This window comes from Pelobates fuscus, chromosome 5, assembly GCF_036172605.1.
Source record: "Pelobates fuscus isolate aPelFus1 chromosome 5, aPelFus1.pri, whole genome shotgun sequence".
In the NCBI taxonomy this organism is placed as follows: domain Eukaryota; kingdom Metazoa; phylum Chordata; class Amphibia; order Anura; family Pelobatidae; genus Pelobates; species Pelobates fuscus.
The window spans coordinates 152,661,672-152,684,880 of record NC_086321.1 but is presented as its reverse complement, the minus strand read 5'-3'; the positions used below and the strand labels follow the sequence as shown (position 1 = coordinate 152,684,880).

The 23,209-nt window shown below is 45.6% G+C and overlaps 1 protein-coding gene across 1 annotated transcript in view; it reads left to right on the top strand.

The window, feature by feature from the left end:
* The window catches only part of KLHL22 (kelch like family member 22), a 53,743-nt gene that overhangs the window by 4,802 nt on the left and 25,732 nt on the right, over positions 1-23,209 (top strand). The window contains exons 2-3 of the mRNA XM_063454506.1: positions 21,718-22,064; positions 22,704-22,869. Coding sequence (XP_063310576.1) covers positions 21,835-22,064; positions 22,704-22,869 — 396 coding nt within the window. The 5' untranslated portion in view covers positions 21,718-21,834. The remainder of the gene's footprint in view (positions 1-21,717; positions 22,065-22,703; positions 22,870-23,209) is intronic.

The window sequence follows — 23,209 nt, the reverse complement described above, 5'->3', positions numbered from 1 at the left end:
TTTAGCAATTGTGAGAAAGATGGACTCCAATTTTTATTAAGTTAAGTACTCAGATGTGACAGAGCTGCTTTTCGTAAGCCCTACTGTAACTTGATGATATGCTCCTTTATGGCAGAATGGTTTTACTTTGCCCTATTTTTCTTTGCTTGTACTCTACCCTTCACCTGTTGCCGCCATTGAAAAAGGTACATTTCTTTTCAAGCAAGTTTTTATAAATGTGGATTCACTGATTGGTGGGAAATGTCAGCTAACCGCTCTCAGCCAATCGGCGGTACCCGATTCTGCAAAAGCCTTCCGGTTTGGAGAATTTTAGAAAATGAAAGGACAGAGACAAATGCTTCTTTAACCCCTTAAGGACTGAGGCAGTTGTACAAGTTGTGATCAAAACAAAGCATAAACAAAACTTTGAATTTGTGATATATGTCTGTTTAACCAGCATTCACCTCTTTCATATTAAATGCACTCACACTTATACCGTATATACTCGAGTATATACTCGAGTATAAGCCGACCCGAATATAAGCCGAGGCTCCTAATTTTACCCCAAAAAACTGGGAAAACTTATTGACTCGAGTATAAGACTAGGGTGGGAAATGCAGCAGCTACTGGTAAATTTCTAAATAAAATTAGATCCTAAAAAAATTATATTAATTGAATATTTATTTGCAGCGTGTGTATATGAGTGCAGTGTGTGTATGAATGCAGTGTGTGTGTGTGTGTTGCAGAGCCTTGGTTGGGGGTGGGCAATTTTATTTTATTTTTTTAATTATTTTAATATTTTTTTATTATTATTTTTTATTATTTTATTTAATTATTATTTTTGTAATTATTTTAATATTTTTTATTATTATTTTGTATTTTATTTGTACTATTATTATTTTTTAAATTATTAATATTTTATTATTTATATTTATTTATTTTCGTCCCCCCTCCCTGCTTGCTAGCTGGCCAGGGAGGGGGGCTCTCACTCCCTGGTGGTCCAGTGGCATTGGTAGTTCAGTGGGGGGAGAAGGGGGGCTGGCAGGGAGCACTTACCTCTCCTGCAGCTCCTGTCAGCTCCCTTCTCCTCCGCGCCGGTCCGTGCAGCTCCCTCTGTCAGCTCACACTGTAAGTCTCGCGAGAGCCGCACTATGACCCCGCGGCTCTCGCAAGATTTACACTGGGAGCTGACCGAGTTGCTGAACGGACCGCCGCGGAGGAGAAGGGAGCTGACAGAAGCTGCAGGAGAGGTAAGTAAGATCTCTGCAGCCCCCACAGCCCCATTGTCTGATTGTCAATGTAAATTGCCATAATACAGACACTGACTCGAGTATAAGCCGAGTTGGGGTTTTTCAGCACAAAAAATGTGCTGAAAAACTCGGCTTATACTCGAGTATATACGGTATTATACCTGTATATATTTTGTTCAGGAGAAATAGAACTTTCATTTCATATCAAATATTTATATATGAAACACAATTTAATATGAATAAAATATAAAAAAATGTGAAATTAAGATATTTTGTTATTTTTTAGTTATGCATGGCATTTCAACTGTGAATGTCATAATACTGTTACCTGTTACTGCAATAAAACCACACATTTGTATTCAGCGATGTCTCACGAGTAAAACATTAACCCCCCATGTATAGATTTTATGGTGTTTTGTAACGTTACAGGGTCACATATAGCGTGTTAAATTTTTTTATACACATTGAAGTTTGCAAGACTGGTGTCAGGGTCTTACCTGAGTTGGGAGTCTGTAGAGCAGATATGTTGCTCACCCTTGCAGATAGCCACAGGCCGAGGTGGTCAGGTAAGAATTCACCTGGCCTGTGGGTCTGTGCACGGGGACTGTGCAGGATGCAGTACCAAATACTCAGGACAGGCAAGGACAGAACCAGCAGGATAGTCGAGGGATAGCCGAGGTCAAAGGATGCCAGAGGTCAGGAACAACGAGGAGTAGCCGAAGTCAAGGGATGCCAGAGGTCAGAATAAACGTAGTCACAAGCCGAGGTCAAATAAACGAAGCAGATAAACTGGAACACTGGTACAACACAGCAACACTAGATCAAAGACTTGACACTGAGCACAGGAAGAGGCTGGGTTTAACCCCTTAAGGACCAAACTTCTGGAATAAAAGGGAATCATGACATGTCAGACATGTCATGTGTCCTTAAGGGGTTAAATACCCTGCTGATGACCGATGAGAGTCAGGTGAGACACAGCCAAGTCAAGGTGCAGCCCCCGGTGTATAAGCCATGCCAGGATGAACAGGACCGGACTCAGTAGTCTCTGTGTAAAGCTGCTGTGGCTCAGAGGTAGAAATCAGGACTAGGACTGATAAGTTCCCCGGTTCAAGTCCCCTGTTGGGAATTCCAGGAGCGACCACGTCTGGCTGTCTGTCTCACAGGTGAGAACCCTGACAGTACCCCCCCTTTAAAAACGACCTCTGGGCGTAAGTAGGTTCCTCATTGAAATAATCCGCCTCTCCAGAGTCACTCTCAGAATCCATCGAGTCCCCATAGTGAAAGTCCTCAGTATGGAATCCCTTATTGGCTCGGGATTTCCCAGTACCAGCTTCTGGTACGGCTGACGATCTGTCCAGGTTTTTTAGGTTCCGGGTACAGGTGGCAAGAACTTCCACAACTTCGGCAGGAACAGGGCTCGTAGCTAGCAGTGCTTTTTCGAACACTTCTATGTCTTTTTTACAGACCGTAGTGCCATTAGAAGCAATGACACAATCCATAGGAAAATCCTTTTCAAGTGGGCAGGAAGTAGTGGTGGTACTACAGGAAGTAACTTTGGTAGTAGATGCAGACGACTCTGGAGCAGGAGGTGTAGTATTTTCCATGGAAGCCAAGCCTGGGCAGGAATAACGGCTCCCTTGTAGCTCTTTAGGCTGATATGCGGTGTACACTGGACGAAGGATATTATTACCCAGTCGGAGAGCTGGAGGTCTAGGAGGGCGAACAGGACAAAGCGTGATGAAGTGCCCTCCTTCTCCACAGTAGAAACACAGACCATGGCTTCTCCTTCGGTCCCTCTCCCTAGGTGTGACTTTGGAGTGGACAAGTCCAATTTGCATAGGTTCCTCAGGGTCAAGTGGAACACAGGATACCTCTGGAGTTTTCCTGGGAACTGGATCATAAGAGGGCATCACTGGGGTGTGGTGATAGTACTCGGTTCCTTGGTTACGTAGACTCCGCGATTTTTTAGTAGGTGGAGCTGGCTTGGGCTTAGTGGTCCTGCACTGTGAGTCCATAGCAATAATAAAGGATTCCCAGCTGACAAGGACAGGACTCTTCCTCTGCAACATTTGGTAAGACCAAACTTTGATGCGTCCAGACAACAGGTTGATAGCCGCTCTGACCCTGATGAAATCCGTGGCGTAAGTTCGAGGCTTTAAAGAAAACAATACCTCGCAATCCATCCTGAATGACTGAAAGGACGTGTAGTTACCATCAAATCTGTCGGGCATGATGACAAAGGGTTCCGGAGCTGGATGTACTGCGCCTTTAAGAGAAAAAATTTCTTGCTGCAACTCCGAAACAGTCTGGACCAGGCTGGACACTTGCTGGAGTGAGGGTGAGCACATTTCTGCGGACTCCATATTGGTCAAGTCTTTTGTCAGGGTCTTACCTGAGTTGGGAGTCTGTAGCGCAGATATGTTGCTCACCCTTGCAGATAGCCACAGGCCGAGGTGGTCAGGTAAGAATTCACCTGGCCTGTGGGTCTGTGCACGGGGGCTGTGCAGGATGCAGTACCAAATACGCAGGACAGGCAAGGACAGAACCAGCAGGATAGTCGAGGGATAGCCGAGGTCAAAGGATGCCAGAGGTCAGGAACAACGAGGAGTAGCCGAAGTCAAGGGATGCCAGAGGTCAGAATAAACGTAGTCACAAGCCGAGGTCAAATAAATGAAGCAGATAAACTGGAACACTGGTACGACACAGCAACACTAGATCAAAGACTTGACACTGAGCACAGGAAGAGGCTGGGTTTAAATACCCTGCTGATGACCGATGAGAGTCAGGTGAGACACAGCCAAGTCAAGGTGCAGCCCCCGGTGTATAAGCCATGCCAGGATGAACAGGACCGGACTCAGTAGTCTCTGTGTAAAGCTGCTGTGGCTCAGAGGTAGAAATCAGGACTAGGATTGATAAGTTCCCCGGTTCAAGTCCCCTGTTGGGAATTCCAGGAGCGACCACGTCTGGCTGTCTGTCTCACAGGTGAGAACCCTGACAACTGGTTATGTTGTCTTTGAGACCAAATGGTAGCCCAGGAATGATAATTACCCCCATAATAGCATACTATTTGAAAAAGTAGGCAACCCAAGGTATTACAATGGGGTATGTCCATTTTTTTTTTAGTAGCCACTTAGTCACAAACACTGGCCAACGTTAGTGTTCATATTTGTTTGTGTGTGAAAAATGCAAAAAACTAAATTAAATGCTAATTTTGACCACTGTTTGTGACTACTACTTTTAGTGGCTACTAAAAAAGACAGGACATGCCCCATTTGCAATACCTTGGGTTGCCTACTTTTGTAAGATGGTATGCCATCATGGGGGTAATTCTCATTCCTGGGCAACCATACGGCCTCAAAGGCAACATAATGTCAGGGTACCTGAAGTCTCTACCTCTGGGAGAGGTAGAGACTTAGACGTCTATCCATCTGGACGGTCTGTTTCCCATGTTCCTCGCGGTCCACCCGGTCACATAAACGCCGGCCGCGAGGGAGTCACTTCCTTTTGTAGCATGACGTCCGGAAGTCGACGTCATGACGCCAACCCGGAACGACCTGTCACTCAATTGTTTGGAGACTAATCAGGACTCGTCGGAGGCGTGTCTACCCTTCTGAGCCAGGGTATTTAACAGTGCTTCTCTCATTTGCTCATTGCCCTGTCGTGGTTCTAGCCTGCCTAGTCACACAGTGCTCTGGTATTTTCAGTTATCCCTTTGGTTCCGACCCGGCTTGTTTGACTTACTCTGTTTACCTCTGTTATCCTTGACCCGGCTTGTTCCTCGCTTACCTGTCCTCTCGTTCCCTCGACCTCGGCTTGTCTCTGACCATTCTCTATATTCTCCGTACGTTAGTCCGCCCATTCTAAGGTCCGGTATACGTATCCTGTACCTGTTTGTACTCTGCGTGTTGGATCCCTGTCCCGATCCTGACACATAACCAATCTGGCAAATTTCAGTGTGGAAAAACTGAAATGCAAGCCTTATATTTGACCATGTAACTTTTGAAAACACCATATAATCTGTACATAGGGGGGTACTGTTATACTTGGGAGACTTCGCTGAACAGAAACATTATTGTTTTCAAACAGTAAAACGTATCACAACAATGATATCGTCAGTGAAAGTACCGTTTGTGTGTGAAAAATTGCACTTTCACTGACGTTATCATTGTTGTGATATGTTTTATTGTTTTGAAACACTAATATTTGTGTTCAGCGAAGTCTCCTGAGTAAAACGGTGCCCCCCATGTACAGGTTTTATGGTGTCTTGGAAAGTTATAGGGTTAAATAATGCTTACACTGTCCCTTTAAGGCAGGGCTTGACAAATTTGCTTAAAATGTAGGAGCCAGCTAGAAAGGTTAGGAGATATCAATGCCACAAATACAATTCTTAAAGGGACACTCTAGTCACCACAACCACTACAGCTTAATGTAGTTGTTCTGAAGTCTATATCCCGTCCCTGAATGCTTTTCAATGTAAACACTGATTTTTCAGACAAAAGGCAGTGTTTACATTGCTACCTGGTGAAAGTCACGGAGACGGCCTCTAGAGGTGCTTCCTGGGTCAGTGCGTCACACTGGCAGTATCTACGTTAATGTTCCCTATAGGAATGCATTGGTTCAGTGCATCTCTATGAGAAGTTAAATTGGCGCAGTGGCATTTTGCTGTGCATGCGCAATAGTTTCCCAATGCTTTACTATGGGGAAGCATTGGATTGGCTGAGATCGTCAAGATTGATGATCTCAGTCATGGAGGTTGGGCAAGCCGCGGCATCACCAGCACGGCGTGGGAAAAATGGTAAGTAAAAACACCTTTCCCATGTGATTGCAAGGAACACTCACTGACTGACACACTCACAGACATACAGAAACACACTCACAGACATACAGACACACAGATACACACTCACTAACATACATACATGCATACACATGCACACTCACAGACACATACACACTCACAGAAACACACACAGACAAACACTCACTCACAAATAATTACTTTTTTCATTTTAATGTAAATCCACCCAGTCTCCCTACCTTTGGAGAGCTGGGGTCCAGTGGGGCTGCTGTCATCTCCCTACTCAGCTCCCTCTTGCACACTGTATAGTGAGCCAGGGGCCAGAGCGATATCATAACCCGGCTCTTGACATCACTACAAGGCGCACAACGGGGCAGAGCAGGGAAATTGCAGCTCCCTCCTTTGCCGCTGCCATAAGTCAGCCGCCCGCCTCCCTCAGCTCTCCATTAGCCACCTCTCAGTCAGCCGCCCGCCTCCCTCAGCTCTCCATTAGCCACCCGGCCGCCCCTTTCATCCCCAGGTCAGCCGCCCGCCTCCCTGCCTTAGCTCTCAATGAGCCGGCCACCTCTCTCCCTCACTCAGCCGCCTGCCTCAGCCCTCAGTAAGCCGACTGCCCGCCTCTGCTCTTTGGCAGCTGGTCACCTTGGGGACTGAACAGACTCACAAATCCCAAGCGCCAAGACAAATTTCCGTAGCAGCAAACAGATATTTGAAGCTGCTGTTGCCTCTAGAGTGCCACGGACTTCAAGGTGTAGAGTCCTCCAGAGTCTTGCAACTGTGCATAAACCTTCTCTTCGGCCACCACTAACCAATGCTCACAAGCAGAAACAGATGCATTGGGCAGAAAAATACACGAAGACTAATTTTCAAACAGTCCTGTTCACTGATGAGTGCCTGGATGGTCCAGATGGATGGAGTAGTTGATGGTTGGTGGACGGCCACACTGTTCCAACAAGGCTGCGACGTCAGCAAGGCGGTAGTGGAGTCATGTTTTGGGCCTGAATCTCTGGGAAGAGAGCTGGTCAGCCCCTTTAGGGTCCCGAAGGTGTAAAGCTGACCTCTGCAAAGTATGTGGAGTTTCTGACTGACCACTTTCTTCCCTGGTACAGAAGGAAGAACTATGCTTTCTGTAATAAAATCATCTTCATGCATGACAATCCACCATCTCATGCTGCAAAGAATACCTCTGCATCAATTGCTTCTATGGGGATAAAAAGAGAGAAAGTCATGGTGTGGCCTCCATCCTCCCCTGACCTCAATCCTATTGAGAACCTTTGGAGCATCCTCAAGCAAAAGATCTATGAGGGTGGTAGGCAGTTTACATGCAAACAGCAGCTCTGGGAGGCTATTCTGACATCTTGCCAACAAATTCAAGCAGAAACTGTCCAAACCCCTACTAACACGACAACAACCCTCCCATCTTCCCTGCCAGTGCCACTGCGGGCGGGCTGGCCCCCCCTCCTCCCCGAGATGGTAGTCAGACAGGGGTTTTCCCCAGCTCAGCTGACATATTGGTCCAATAACATCCAGGGACTCAACACATCAGAAAAGCGCTCACACTTGCACCGACGGCTGTGGACGGCGAAAGCGTCCGTGGCGTTCCTGCAGGAGATGCAACTCAGAGGCAGGGACGCACCCAAACTGGACGCTTTCCATTAGGATTCTACGCAAACCACCCTGACGCCAAGAAAGCTGGGGTGGCGATTCTTTTCGCCCACATGACACCATTCCAATGCACGAAAACCCTAGCAGACCCCAACGGACGATATCTCTTCCTTAAGGGTACAATCGCGGACCGCGTATACACCTTTTGCGTGCTTGTATGGCCCAAATAAAAAACAACACACCTTCTTGATCCGGACACTGGCCAAGCTTGAGAGGTTCAGGGAGGGCCTGCTGGTGGTGGCCGGAGACCTAAACATACCAATGAACCCCCACATAGATACCTCCAGGTGCCAGAGCGCAATCCCCACACACTGTCTACGAGCCGAGCAACGATCCTTGCACAAGTCTGGGCTCGTGAACTGCTGGAGGGCATACCACCCAGAAGATCGAGACTATACCTACTACTCAGCAGTCCACGCACACTACAGTCGTATAGATTACGTATTCATGGCCCAGGAATATCTAAACCTACTGCTCAATGCAGACATAGGCTTGATGGACCATTTCGACCACGCGCCAGTTCTGGTACGCACCAGCTCCCCACTCTTCAAACCACGGGAAAGACAGTGGAAACTGAAAGAATCTCTGCTAGATGACCTAGAGCTCACTACCACGGTAACTAGCGCCATAACTGAATATTTTACCAATAACGACAACCTAGACACCCCACCGTTAACGCTATGGGAGGCACATAAATGTGTTATCCGAGGGCACCTTTCTAGCTGCTAGCACCAACCGCAAAAGAAATGGGAGGACGCGCATCGCTAACCTGACGAAACAAATCGCAGGGTTAGAAAGAGATCACAAGAACACTTTTTAGATGAGGACACGTTCCTCCGCCTCACCGAGATACACAGAGAGCTCAGGGATATACTGTCCCAAGGCCTGCTCCATACCGCGAGGAAAACATCCAGGTATTTCTATGAACACTCTGATAAAAGTGGCAGACTGCTAGCTAGGATGCTCCAGGAGAAACGGAGAACACAACATATCCACAAAGTCCATATGAACAGAGGTAGCATTACACGACTCCCTGAAGGTATTTTAAAATCGTTCCGGGATTACTACGCGGCGCTATACGACCAGGCGCAGAACCGAACAGGACCGGTGGCAAGACAGCACCAGGAGCGGATAGCCAAGTACCTAGAGGACCATGTTAACCGTAAGCTTGCCCCAGAACAGGAAGCTGAACTAGAACTGCCCCTGGCGATCGAAGAGCTAGCGGCAGCGCTGAAACAAATGAAACCACACAGAGCCCCAGGACCAGATGGACTTCCAGTCTCCTATATACGCACCTTCAAAGACATTCTGCTACCCAGACTGCTGACGGGCATCAACTCTATACGGACCGGAGGTCAATTCCACACAGACACCCTGAGGGCGACAGTCACGATCATACCGAAGGGAGGCAAAGACCCAGCGAATTGCGCCAGCTACCAGCCGATCTCGCTGCTGAATGCGGACGTAAAACTCTTTGCCAAAGCCATGGCCCTTAGAATTGCACGCACACTCCCAGACCTGGTACACCCAGACCAAGTCAGATTCATACCTGGGAGGGAAGCCAGGGATAATACCATCCGGGCCCTTAACATCATACACACAGCCACGGCCAGCGAACGGGACATGGTGCTACTGTCCACCGACGCCAAAAAGGCATTTGATCGGGTAGACTGGACCTTCATTTCGGAGACACTGAGACACAAGAGTTTTGGGCCACACCTGCGGACCTGGGTAGCTGCACTGTACACCACACCATCAGCATGCATATGAGTCAATGGAGCACTAACGGATTCGTTTAACATATGCAACGGTACGCGTCAGGGCTGTCCCCCCTCCTATTCGCCCTCACCCTTGAACCCTTCTTTGAAGCGGTCAGGCAAGATGGAGGAATCACGGGACGTTGCATAGGCGGAAAGGAACACCGAGTGGCGGCATACGCCGACGACATGCTTTTCTTCTTGGAACAACCCAGGATATCGACGCCGAACCTACTGGAGGCTTTCCGGAAAGATAATGAGGTATCTAACCTGAAACTCAATCTGGATAAATCGGAGGCGATGCCGCTCACCCGAAACACCGCCCTCCAACAACACATACGTACACAATACCCCTTCAAAATATGCGCAACCAAACTACGCTACCTGGGCATCTGGCTACCGAAGGACATCGCACATGTATACCAAATGAACTTCGCGCCCCTTCTCGCAACCCTGCAACAGGACATAAAGCGATGGACGACACAATACATCTCATGGTTCGGCTGAATAAATGCAATTAAAATGAATGTTATGCCCCGGATCTTGTACTTATTCCAGACGCTGCCCACAATCATCCCACGAGACTTCTTTCAGACGTTAACGACTACCATCCGACGGTTCGTTTGGAACCAGAAGCCGGCACGCATATGGAGATCGACCCTGGAGCGGCCAAAGAGTGAAGGAGGCACGGGACTACCGTCCATCATCCCGTATTATCAAGCAACGCACCTTCATCGACTAGTCGACTGGCACGCCAACCCAAGCACCAAACAATGGGTTAACATGGAACTACAGCAAGCACAGGGGAAGATCCCCGCCCTACTATGGCTAGGTGAAGCTACACAAGGGGACATGCACACAGGGAACCCAATGATAGATGCCACACTGAGGGTCTGGTGCAGAGTGCGATACAACAAGAAACTCAGAACGTCCCCTAACCCACTCACACCCATAACTTACAACCCGACACTGGCAGGAGGACTTAGTTCCGCAGACCTACGGAACTTCGGAGCAACGGATTGGGTACACATAAGCCAATGGTGCAACGGACCAAATGTGAAGACCTTGGCAGAGCTACTGCAAGACCGCAGACCAAACAGACTGGACGAATTCCATTACCACCAAATAAAAACGTACGGCAACGCCGTGAAAGGCAACGATCACCTACATCGCCCACTGCTGCAACTAGAACATATCTGCACGACCAGACAGCACCTCGTACATGGCGTATCGCTCTTATACACCACACTACAAAATAACGGGGACAAGAGCCCACTAGGCTTCACGGAACGATGGGAAAGGGAGACAGAGGTTGAACTAACTGACCTTCCAGTTGACACACAAAGGATCTATAAGCACTAAATTCCAAGAATGCAACTATGAGATACTAACACACTGGTACAGGTCCCCAGATGTACTACGGCACATACACGAATCGATCCCAGGAGAATGCTGGAGATGCGGCACAGAAGAGGGCACAGGACTCCACATCTGGTGGACATGTTCCCACATCGTACCATACTGGCAAATGATACATCGAACAATCAAAGAAATCACGGGTACGGAAATCCCCCTCCAGCCGCTACCGATGCTGCTAAATCACACACACATACCTCCGAAGAAATACAAAAAGTGCCTCACCATACACCTGCTCACGGCGGCAAAAACGCTCATACCAACAATGTGGAAAAGCCCGGCAATTCCCTCTTTTTAACAATGGGTCGACAGAGTGGAAACAATCTACAACATGGAAATGATGACGGTCTCACTGTAGGGACGTTCGGACAAGTGTGCCCTGACATGGTTCCCATGGACAGACTATGTGTCTAAAAGAGCTACGCGAGCTGGCGCGGGAGGGAGCGGGGATGCTGCTGCTGCTGCTGCTGCTGCTGCGCAAAATCCACAACAAGACAACGAACAGCCACAACTAACAGAACCGCACACCTGATCATAACTCCCCCCTCCCCCAGGGACTACAGACATACAACTGAGACGTACACCCAAAACATTCCACGAAAATCACAGCTAGACTATAACAGAACAGACACCTAAAGATAGGGAGGAAAGAAAGACAGAGAGGAGAAGGCATACACGATCGGAGTAGAGTGGCTAGCTGACCTAGGACTCCCATAGCCACACATGAGAGAGGGTGGAAACAAGGGAAAATCTACCGGTAGAGACAAAGCAACTCCACGCTTGGTAAAAGGGCTTTAAAACCCCTCAGAACTGACGACTAACATAGGCACCTAACATACAGACCACCCCCCGACCTATCTTAAGCCAAACACGACGGACACTCACCCTGCACACCTGAAAGGAAACACAACAACACACAAGAAGTAAGACGCGACTACCCCACACAGGGGAACGAAAGGAATACCAACAACGGAAGAAACACTTAAAGACACACTAACCCGATAGGGACCAAGATAACACTAATCGAGCGTAAACCCAACCCGACTCTACAAACAACCCTAGAGAAATGGTACGACGACATATATAGACAATATCACACAGCCTACACCCAAAACTCGATCCAACGCACATAAAAGAACCGCGAACGACTACAACGCTCACCCGAGCTCTAAGGGTAAAGGAAACAAAAGGGTAAAAAGCCAAAAAGGATGTACACTAACATTTGGCTGCACGACTCGGGAATAAGCTATATAGACGAGACCCAAAATACGCTCACTACCGATCAAAACTCACACAAAACGTAGCAAGAGAAGGGGTTATAACGCAAAGCGAAGACACCGACATCCGAACAAGCACCGCACACGCGGCAGCGCAAACTACACCCGAGCACCCACCCTACATGCTCTTACAGAAGTAAATACAAAGATATAAATACACCCAAATACTCGCAAACACAGACGCAAACAACAGATAGCCAACACGGAAATACGCTCTACTTTCAACACAATAGAATTGAATATACCTAGTTCTTTTTAATACTAAAAACTAAATGTTTAACTGTTATACGAATGTTCATCCACATATGTTCAATGCTATAACAAGATCTTTATGTTACATGTCTGTGACTGGAAAATAAAAATAAAGAATGTCAAAAAAAATAAAAAATTTGAATTCTACTCTTAATAGTTGATAACATGAGAATTATGCTGACTGTTATTTACATCAGTTAGGTAAATGAGAAAAATATAATTTGCATAATAATTTGTAACAGGATGTAGTCTGGTTTTATCTGTTTTAGTTTGTTTTTAGTAAAAAAAAATGTTTTAATTGTGTTAGTAATTTGTTTGTTTAGTCAATTAGTGTGTTGGTGAAATATGCAGTGCATGTACAATTGTGAAGAGGCATATGCCTTCTTGGTGTCAGACTCTGACGACAATGCGTACGATTTTGACCCGGGTCAGTTTTCTGACACATCTAGTGACGTCATCTGTGTGTGAGCCAGATGCAAAAAGAAGCTGTGCTGTCCCTACTACGCCGAATGTGAAGGAGGAACGGGTTCCCCCACAGTTAGCTGAGCCCAACATTCCACCCTTTTAGTGCCAACACAGGCATTAATGTCAATGTGGATGACTTCTCCCCTATGCATTATATGGAGCTATTTTTAGGGGATACCATCTGGGAGGAGATTGCTTCCCAGACTAATTTATATGCTACCCAATTTATTGATACCAATCCAGGTAGCTATGCAGTCATGGAGCATGATTGGTATCCCACAGATGTCACTGAACTTAAAAGATTCTGGGCTCTTACAATGCTCATGGGGATTATAAAGAAGCAATCAATTAGCTCTTACTGGAGCACCAACCCTATCTGTTCTAGTCCAGTATACTCCCAAACCATGTCTTGAGCAAGATATGAGTTGCTGCTGAGAGATCTACATTTTAATGACAATACATCTGTCACCCCAGAGATCACCCCCAATATGAAAGGCTTCATAAAATATGTCCAAGGAAGCAGCTTTAGCAGTCATCTAAGGAGTGGCCAGTGGAGACCGTTTATTACAGTAAAAGACTGAAGGGAAGGATTCTGCTCACCAGAACAAATACAATAAGCTGTAGTTGTTCTGGTGACTATAGTGTCCCTTTAATGTTCACTATAGGGATGTATTGATTCAATGCATCTCTCTGAGGAAAAGTTGATTGGTGCAAGGGCTTGCACAATAGTCTCCCAATGCTTTCCTATGGGAAAGCATTGTATTGGCTGAGACTGTTAAGATTGATTATCTCAGCCATGGAGGTGGGGCCAACAGCGCCATCACCAGCACGATGTGGGAAAAAAGGTCAGTAAAAACCTTTCTCATGTGATTGGAGGCGGGAAGGTCACCTAAACATACACACACACACACACACACACACACTGATTTGATATAAACACTCATTGACCGACACACACTCAGACAGACAAACTCACTCACAAATAATTACTTTTTTATTCTAATTAAAATGCACCCAGTCTCCCTACCTTTGGGAGAGCTGGAGTGGATCAGATTTCCCTGGGATCCAATAGGTCTGCTGTCATCTCCCTTCTCAGTTCCCTAGAGCACTGTTTAGTGATGCAGGGCCAGAATTACATCATATTCCGTCTCACCAGAGGGCGCGCGAGAAAGCATATTATAGCTCCCTCCCTGCCGCCGCTCTAAGTCCGCCGCCCGCCTCCCTCAGCTCTCCATGAGCCAGGCGCCCGCTTCCCTCCTTCAGCTCTCCATGAGCCAGCCTCCCTCATTCACCTGCCTGCCTGCTTGCCTCTCTAAGCCCTCCATGAGCCAACTGCCCGCCTCTGCTCTCAGGCAGCCGCTCACCTCAGCGGCTAAACTGGCTCACAAATTCCAGGTGAACCCCGGGCTAGGGTTGTATAAACAAAGTGAATTAACTCATAAATGGCATATAATTGAGCAGTTAAACTACAGAAACATGATCTGTACTCCAAAACCGCTCATTTAAGCTAAAGTTGTATTGTGTTAATGATGTCCCTTTAATTCCCAGATTTTACTAGTAACATGACGTAAAGTCATGATTTTATTAAAGACACGGAGGCGAGTATTATGCATAACTCTTTCTTTATTTCCTCAGCAGCAAAGATAGAGGAATATAAATATTGTCAAAATGAAAGAAAAAACTGTACAGGCATAACAGGCAGCCAATCACATAACAGAGGAAGTAGCTATATAAGTCCTGTGTCTCCCACAATCCCCCTCTTTCTTGCGAAAACCGAAGACCAGGTAAGATAAACGATGTCCCACTTGATCCAAACAGGAAACGGGAAACAATGCGAAACTTCAAGCTAAAAAAGATAGAAAAATATGGTGATTTCCAAACTCAAAACTTTAGACTTACCAAACATAACCGTGAGGAGCCATACATAAAAAAAATGGATTCTGAAATAGAAAATATATAAAAAATTAGAAACCAGCATAAAAAACGTTCAAGATCATCCAAAACATGATAAAAAATACATGATATAAAAAACATGATATAAATACAGACCTAATTGAAAAAACATACCTGAATATCACCGAAGCATCTCCTTTCCCAAATCCACACCGGGAGGGTGGGCGGGAATAATACTCGCCTCCGTGTCTTTAATAAAATCATGACTTTACGTCATGTTACTAGTAAAATCTGGGAATTTTATTAAAGACACGGAGGCTCATATTATGCAAGTTCAAAGCTGTGCCACTACTCGAGATGCGATGTGTTCAATTGGTCTGAAATAGAAATCTCGAAAGGTCGATTCTCTGGACCAGTCCGCCGCTCGCATAATGTCTTCTAGACGACATCCGACTGAGGATGCTTTCTCTTAAGAGTCTCTTAAGGAGTCTCTTAAGTGTCTGGAATTCCAATCCGCTCCCGAATTGTCCAGACCCGGAATGTGTTCCGCCGTCACCGAGACGTTGTTGTAGAGGCAGAACTGCCAGAAATCTTTTGCTAGAATCGCCAACATTTTGGACTTCGTACCTCCCAGGTGATTTATGTAACGGACCGCCGACACGTCCTCCATCTTGAGGAGAACGCAGCAATTCGCCCGTCCTGGGGTAAGGCTGCGGATCGCGAATGCCCCTGCCAGGAGTTCCAAGCAGTTGATGTGTAACGACTTCTCCATGTCGGACCATCTGCCTCCTGTGGAAACGTCTCCACAACGAGCACCCCAGCCGTGTAAGCTGGCATCGGACTCTATCACTACGTCCGGGATGGAGCCGAAAATGGCTCTCCCGTTCCACGCCTCCATGTGTGCCAACCACCACACCAATTCGTCCCTGGACTCTGTGTCCAGACGTATCCGAGATTCGTAGGAGTGACCTGACCGAAGGTGTGACCCTTTGAGCCGCTGGAGGGCCCGGTAATGTAGCGGACCTGGGAAGATCGCTTGAATAGAGGCCGCGAGAAGGCCAATTATTCTCGCCAGTTGTCTGACGGACAAATCTGTGACGCGAAGAGCCCTTCGAATTTCCTTCTGGATGGCTTTCACCTTGGGGCCCGGTAGGAACAGAAATTGCTGGATGGAATCCACTCTGAAGCCCAGAAATTCTATGTACTGGGCGGGATCTAGGACCGACTTGTCCCAGTTGATCAGAAAACCCAACCTCTGTAACAGGTTGGTAGTCCACTCCAGGTGAAGAAGGAGATCCTCCTTTGATAGGGACAAAATCAGAATGTCGTCCAGGTAGATAATGAGACGAACTACCGGCTTCATGAGCTTGGTGAAACACCAGGGAGCCGAGGAGAGACCGAAAGGCAGGCAGGTGAAGCGCCAGCGACGCCCATGCCATGTGAAATGGAGATAGTCTCTGAACTCCAAAGCGATGGGGACCGTGAAGTAAGCGTCCTTTAGGTCCAGTTTGGCCAGCCAGTCCGACTGGCGTAGAAGGTCTCTGAGGCAGTGTATACCTTCCATCTGGAAGTGTTGGTAACGTAGGAAGGCGTTGAGGGGACGAAGATTTATCACAGGGCGAACTCCGCCCCCTTTCTTGGCCACCAGGAACAGATTGCTCGTAAAGCCTCTGGCGGCGAACGGCAGTTCCTCTATAGCGCCCTTGGACAACATTTCCATGACCTCTGCGGAGATCATCTCGTCCTGATCTGGTGGAAGAGACAGTTCTCTGGGGGAATAAAACTGGACAGGCATGGAAACAAACTCTAGGCGATACCCCTTTACGCACTGCAGAACCCAAGCATCCGAGGTGATACTTTCCCACTCTCGGTAAAATAGGGCCAGCCTCCCCGCTACTTGAATATCAGGGGAAGAAAGGGTACTTACCATAAGGACGTCTGCTGGGGTTACCACCGCGGGAATATCTGGAGCCCCAAGCCCGACCTCTGGCTGGGAAGAAGGGAGGGGTTCTCTGGTCCTGAAATCCCCGGGAGGGAAAAAAGGAACCTCTGGTTGCGCGGAATGCGCCTCGGAAACCACGGCCGGGTGGACGGTTCCTGCTACGCCCGGCCCCTCCGAAAACCTTAGGCGCGAACACGCGCTTCATGTTCGCCTGTGCCTTGTCAATGGCAGTGAAGGTCTTGACATAAGACCCCATGTCTTTAACAAAAGAGGTGCCGAACAGCAAACCCTCATCGGTCGGGTCAGGCTCCGCCACAGTCATAGTGGCTAGTTTAGGGTCTATCTTTAAGAGGATCGCTTTACGCCTCTCTGTGGACATCGCCGTATTCGCGTTCCCCAGTAGGCATATCGCCCGTTGGACCCAACCTATGGCCACGTCCACATCCAAAACAGAGTCTCCCGCTCTAGCAGAGTCGAGGAGCTCATAGAGCTTCGACAGGGGTCCCAGCGTATCCAGGATCTTGTCCTGGCAACCCTTTAGGGAATGGTCAAGGCCCTTCTTAGGTTTCCACCCCGACTTATTCAAAAACTGGGCAATCTGCGGATCAATGTCTGGGGTCTTGCATGCAGCGCCCGGGAGGGAGGGTCGTGGGCATTCGGCGCGCAGTTTATTGCGGCCTTCTCTAGAAAGGGGCGTGCGGATGCGCTTAGCCACATACTGGGCAATATGATCCGGGGGGACCCATTCAGCGGACCGGGGGTGGCGCAGGTCGTCAGGATCAAACAGGGGGTTACCCTGTGGGTCAAGGATCGCCTTGGCGTCCCCAGAGGGGCCTCATAACTGACCCCGGTCCTTGGCAGAGGACCCCGAGGGTGTTACGCCCGTAGGGGGCAAATCCTCGCCAGAGTCATTATCATCAAAGGAGTCGTACTCCATAATGTCGGATTCGTCCTCCACACTCCGGTCGGTATCCGACCCATCATCAAGGGCTCTAGCCCGTTTCCATAACCTAGCCTTTTTAGCCCGGCCAGGGGCTCTTTTGCGCGTGGGGTGCGCGCTATCTGTGACCGCCTCCAGCGTGTCAGTCATGGCAGGTAGCACCTGCATAGAAGAGTGGGAGCCGACATGTTTAGACTTAGCCCTTGCCTTACGGGCTCCAGGCACAGTCTGAGCAGGGGAAGGGGAACCCACACCTAGGGGGGTAGTAGGGACCATAGTAGGTAAAACCATAGAATGCAGGGACTGTGAGAATGAGGAGGAAACAGCCCCCATGGCTGAGGCAATAGCCTTCTGTATTGAAGAAGCCATAGTGGCCTCTAGCATGGCCTGAAACTCCTGAGAGGCCATAGCACCCTCAGGATCATCTGTGTGAAAGTCCCCAGGGGGGCCTACAGGGCCATCCTCCCTATCCTGCATATTGGTAAAATAACAGTGAAGCGTTAAGCTAAACAAACTGACTATGGATATTAGGGGAGAAAAGGGTTGAGTAACCCACAGAAGTAACAGGGAGAAACAAAGAAGGACCAGACCGTCAGAGTGCCAGGGGACCCAGAGGATAAAACGAGGCGACCGACCGCACGGCAGCACTGCAAGCAGAACTGAGTCCGCCCAAAATGGCCGCCGCACGTGAGGGAGGCGCTCGCGACCGGGCGCCCGGCGGGGGAAGGGGCGCGTGCACCCGAGCCGCGCGGGCAGCCTGTGAGCAGGGAGAGGAGAGCACTCAGCCGCGGCCGAGGGTAAGAGACGGTCGCGGCAGCGAGGCAGAGCTGGGTCCCGCGCGGGAAACGCGGGAGAACAGGGGAGGGAGGGGAAAGGGGAAAAAACCTCCGGCTAGAGGGGCAGAACCCCCAGGGAGCCCGAGGCACTGACGGTACAGGTCAAAACAATAGAGAGTGCACAATAAGGCAAACGGAATAAAATAAACACAAGATGAATACAAATACATGTAAAACATCAAATTGAAAATCAGAATCAAGAGCAAGTAAATAACACTTATCTGTCTGAGGAAGCAGCAAACAAAGAGGAGGATTGTGGGAGACACAGGACTTATATAGCTACTTCCTCTGTTATGTGATTGGCTGCCTGTTATGCCTGTACAGTTTTTTCTTTCATTTTGACAATATTTATATTCCTCTATCTTTGCTGCTGAGGAAATAAAGAAAGAGTTATGCATAATATGAGCCTCCGTGTCTTTAACCCCTTCAGGACCGGCCTGTTTTTGCGATGTTTGTACGTTAAGGACCAGAGCAGTTTTAACACTTTTGTGGTGTTTGTGTTTAGCTGTAATTTTCCGCTCTCTCATTTACGGTTCCCATACAAGTTATATATTGTTTTTTTCACGACAAGAAGGGCTTTCTTTACATACCAGTATTTATATTATGTCATATATTGTATTTAAAAAAAATAATGAAATATGGTGAAAAATAAAAAAAAAAACATGTTTTTGGACTTTTACTTGAAAAATCTTTTACTTATCTACAAAAGCTAATGAAAAAAACTGCTAAATAGATTCAAAATTTTGTCCCGAGTTTAAAAACACCCAGTGTTTACATGCTTTATTGCTTTTTTTTGCAAGTTATAGGCCTATAAATACAAGTAGGAAATTGCTGTTTCAATATATATATATTTTAAATGTATCAATAGTGACCTTGTAACACCGTTATCTATCATAAATCCCTGAAACACACCTAACATGTACATATTTTTTTAAAGTAGACAACCCAGGGTATTCAAAATTGGGTATGTCCAGTTTTTTTTAGTAGCCACTTAGTTACAAACACTGGCCAAAGTTAGCATTTATATTTGTTTGTGTGTTAAAAATGCAAGAAACGCTAACTTTGGCCGGTGTTTGTGACTAAGTGGCTACTAAAAAAGGCTGAACATACCCCATTTGCAATACCTTGGGTTGTCTTCTTTTGTAAATGGTATGCCATCATGGGGCTAATTCTCATTCCTTGGCTACCATACGCTGTCAAAGGCAACCTAACCAATCTGACAAATTTCAATAAAAAAAATCAAGCCTTATATTTGACCCTGTAACTTTCACAAACACTATAAAACCTCTACATGTGGGGTACTGTTATACTCAGGAGACTTCGCTGAACACAAATATTAGTGTATCAGAACAGTAAAATATATCACAGCAATAATATCCTCAGTGAAAGAGCTGTTTGTGTGTGAAAAATGCAAAAAACTTCACTTTCACTGACAATATCATCGCTGTGATATGTTTTACTGTTTTGAAACACTAATATTTGTGTTCAGCGAAGTCTCCCGAGTAAAACAGTACCCCCATGTACAGGATTTAGGGTGTCATAGAAAGTTACAGGGTTAAGCACAGTGCTAGCAAATTAAATTATCTGGACTTTTGGCCTGGGTTGGCAGGCAGGTCCCTCAAATTGCAATCATTAAAATTACTTAATTAGGTAAAAATATTACATAAATATGCACGTAGAATTTTAATATATATACATATTTATATATTTGACGTCTACGTGTATATTTATGAAATTATTAATGTAATTTTGTATGTGGACATATGTATATTTCGTATTATTTTTATTTATTTATTTATACATAGATATATATATCATTACATTCTAAGTGTATTTTGATATAAATATATATATATCAATATCAAAATACTGTTAGAATAAAATTGAATATATATATAATTTTTTTTTAATTATTAAAAATTATTTTTATTTTTTGTTATTTATTTTTATTAACATATTATTTGTATTTTATAATAATATATATATACCATATATATAGTTATTATATATATTGTATATATTCGTGTGTAATTTAAATATAAGTGTATTTTTATATTAATATACGTATATATAAATATAAAAATACACTTAGTGTGACATTATATATATGATACATATACATATATTATATATAGATATAATACATGTATATATATCATATATATATACACATATTATAATTTTTTTTACACTGATTTTTTTGTTTTACACTTTATTTAATGATTTTTTACTTGCAGGGAGACTGCCTGTCAGCACAGACAGTCCCCCTGCAGGCAGATACACAGACCCCTATTGCGGTCATGTGATCGAGTGATCACATGGCCGTGGGGTCCTGATCTGCCGAGGGGGGACTGCCCGGGCAGACAGGCAGTCCCCCTGGACCGGGAGGAGAGCTGATCGCCGCCGTGGGACCGACGGCGATCAGGTAAGTAGCCCAAAACCGTTATGACGGTTCAGGACCGTCAGCGGTCCAAACGCACGTTTTACCGCTGACGGTCCTGAACCGTCAGCGGTCCTGAAGGGGTTAATAAAATCTGTGTCTTTGTTGCCATTCCAGGCACAGTATTATTACGACATCACTTTAAGACCTTTGTTTCCTCTTTTTGTAATACTCTAGAACAGGAGTAGGCAGCTTTTGTCACTGCTAATGTTATAGACTACATATTCATTATGGCTGTAAAAGCATTATGGGAGATATAGACCTCAACATCTGGAGTGCCGAGGGTTGCCTAGCCCTGCTTTAGAAATGCTTAGTTTCCCCTCCTTCCTTCATCATCTTCAAAAGAGGCATACATGCTGCTCTCTAACTCCAGCTGTTGTAGTATCTCAATATCTATAATCAAGCTGACTTTTTCTACTTATACCATTCATATACATATATATTCATATACATTCAATCTTGTGAGCTTTCAAAACCTAAATTGTATCAATGTGTGTGTTTTTTTCTTTCTATTTGTAAATTATACCTTGTAACATTGGTATTACATCCAATGCTGCAGAAATAGTTTGTGCTAGATAATTATAATGAAATTATGGTGATAATAGAAGTAGTCTATAATAATGATGATCGAATTGAAAGAAACTAAAGATTTTATTTTGTACTATTTGCAGAAACAAAACATTTGTTTTTCTCATCATGAGTGATTATTTAAAGGAACTTTTTATATATTAGTATAACTATGAGACCCAGAAAGTGACAACTAGATAGGATTAAGTTCACCTAATGTAGTTTCTACCTTTCTGCTAGATCTCCAGCTATCTGCGGGATCTGTGGTCAGGAGAAGGAAAAGGAATACTTTTCTCCTGTTTGTATGGATAGTCTTCTGGCTGAGTTTGCTGTCTGGAGTTCAGAAGGTTTTGTTCAATGATGGCAGAGGACAAGGAAGTGAGAAACCCAAAACATGTTCCTCAGGATTCATCACCTGCACAAAGCACAAACAAGAAGTACCGGAGTGCAGATCATTCACAGACCCTCCTAAGTGGCTTGATGGGTCTCCGAGATGGGGGGATCCTGTTTGATGTTGTTCTAAATGTAGAAGGAAAATCATTGGAAGCTCATCGCATCCTACTTGCTGCATCGTGCGATTATTTCAGGCAAGCTCCTCTTTCTTTCTTTTTTTTTTATTGTGTAATGTAAAAGGAGCAGCGAGTAAGCAATTTCTAAATGATTCATCTATAAGTAAGGTATAACATGGTATTTATTTGTTTATTTTGTTTTATTAATGGTTTGTTTGGCCTGTTGTTGGAGACAAGTACATTTTGTGAACTAAAAATAGAAAAAAAAAAGTTTCTGTTACGTTGAGTATGTTGCTCTGTTGAGTAACTGAGTTAAAGGACTACTCACACCGTGAAGTGACACAATTTTGATGCTTTATGCCCCCCCCCCATGTGTAATTGAATCCCCTGTTACTTTTTATACCTCTTAACCTTCTTACCCCTTTCCCCCCACATGCATGCACAGTCGCATGCATGCATACATACATAGAAACATGGACATACGTAGAGTCACATGCATAGACACACAAACACAGGTCACCCAAGCCCACATAGACATGGCCACATACAGTTATCTAAAGTCATATACACATAGTCATTACATTTCCCTCTCTTACTCCTTACCAGTATGGGCACTGTTTTTAGGAGAAAGGCTTTTGATGGATCAGGAGCCTTCGCTGCCTGTATCAAAGAGGAATCTATGAGTTGACTGTTTTTTTGTTTTGTTTTTTCGCCCAGGGCAATGTTTGCAGGGGGACTGCGTGAGATGGAGCAAAAGGAAGTACAAATCCATGGAATCTCATACAGTGCCATGTGCAAAATCCTGGATTTCATATACACATCTGAACTTGAACTCAGTGTCAATGATGTGCAAGAGACGCTTTCTGCTGCATGCCAGCTACAGGTGAGTGAGTGTAACAAATAGTGAGTTCAAATTGTGCATATACACGTATAATAAAGTATGCACCTGTTTATTGCCAAACCTTACTAATGGGAAGTCAAACATGTGGGTCACCTACATTTTTTACCTATTCTAAATTTTTATTGTAGAATGATTCCACAAGATTCTAATCTTGATTGACTTTTTTTTTTCTCTGTTTATATTCATGATGTAAGCCATTAGGATATGGACACATGGCAGTTGGTTAGATTCATAACATACTTTGGAATTTTCATATGCTGTTGGACTGCAACCTTTATCACTCCTGACCATTTAGAGAGGTTACTAAACTGTAGATAACAGT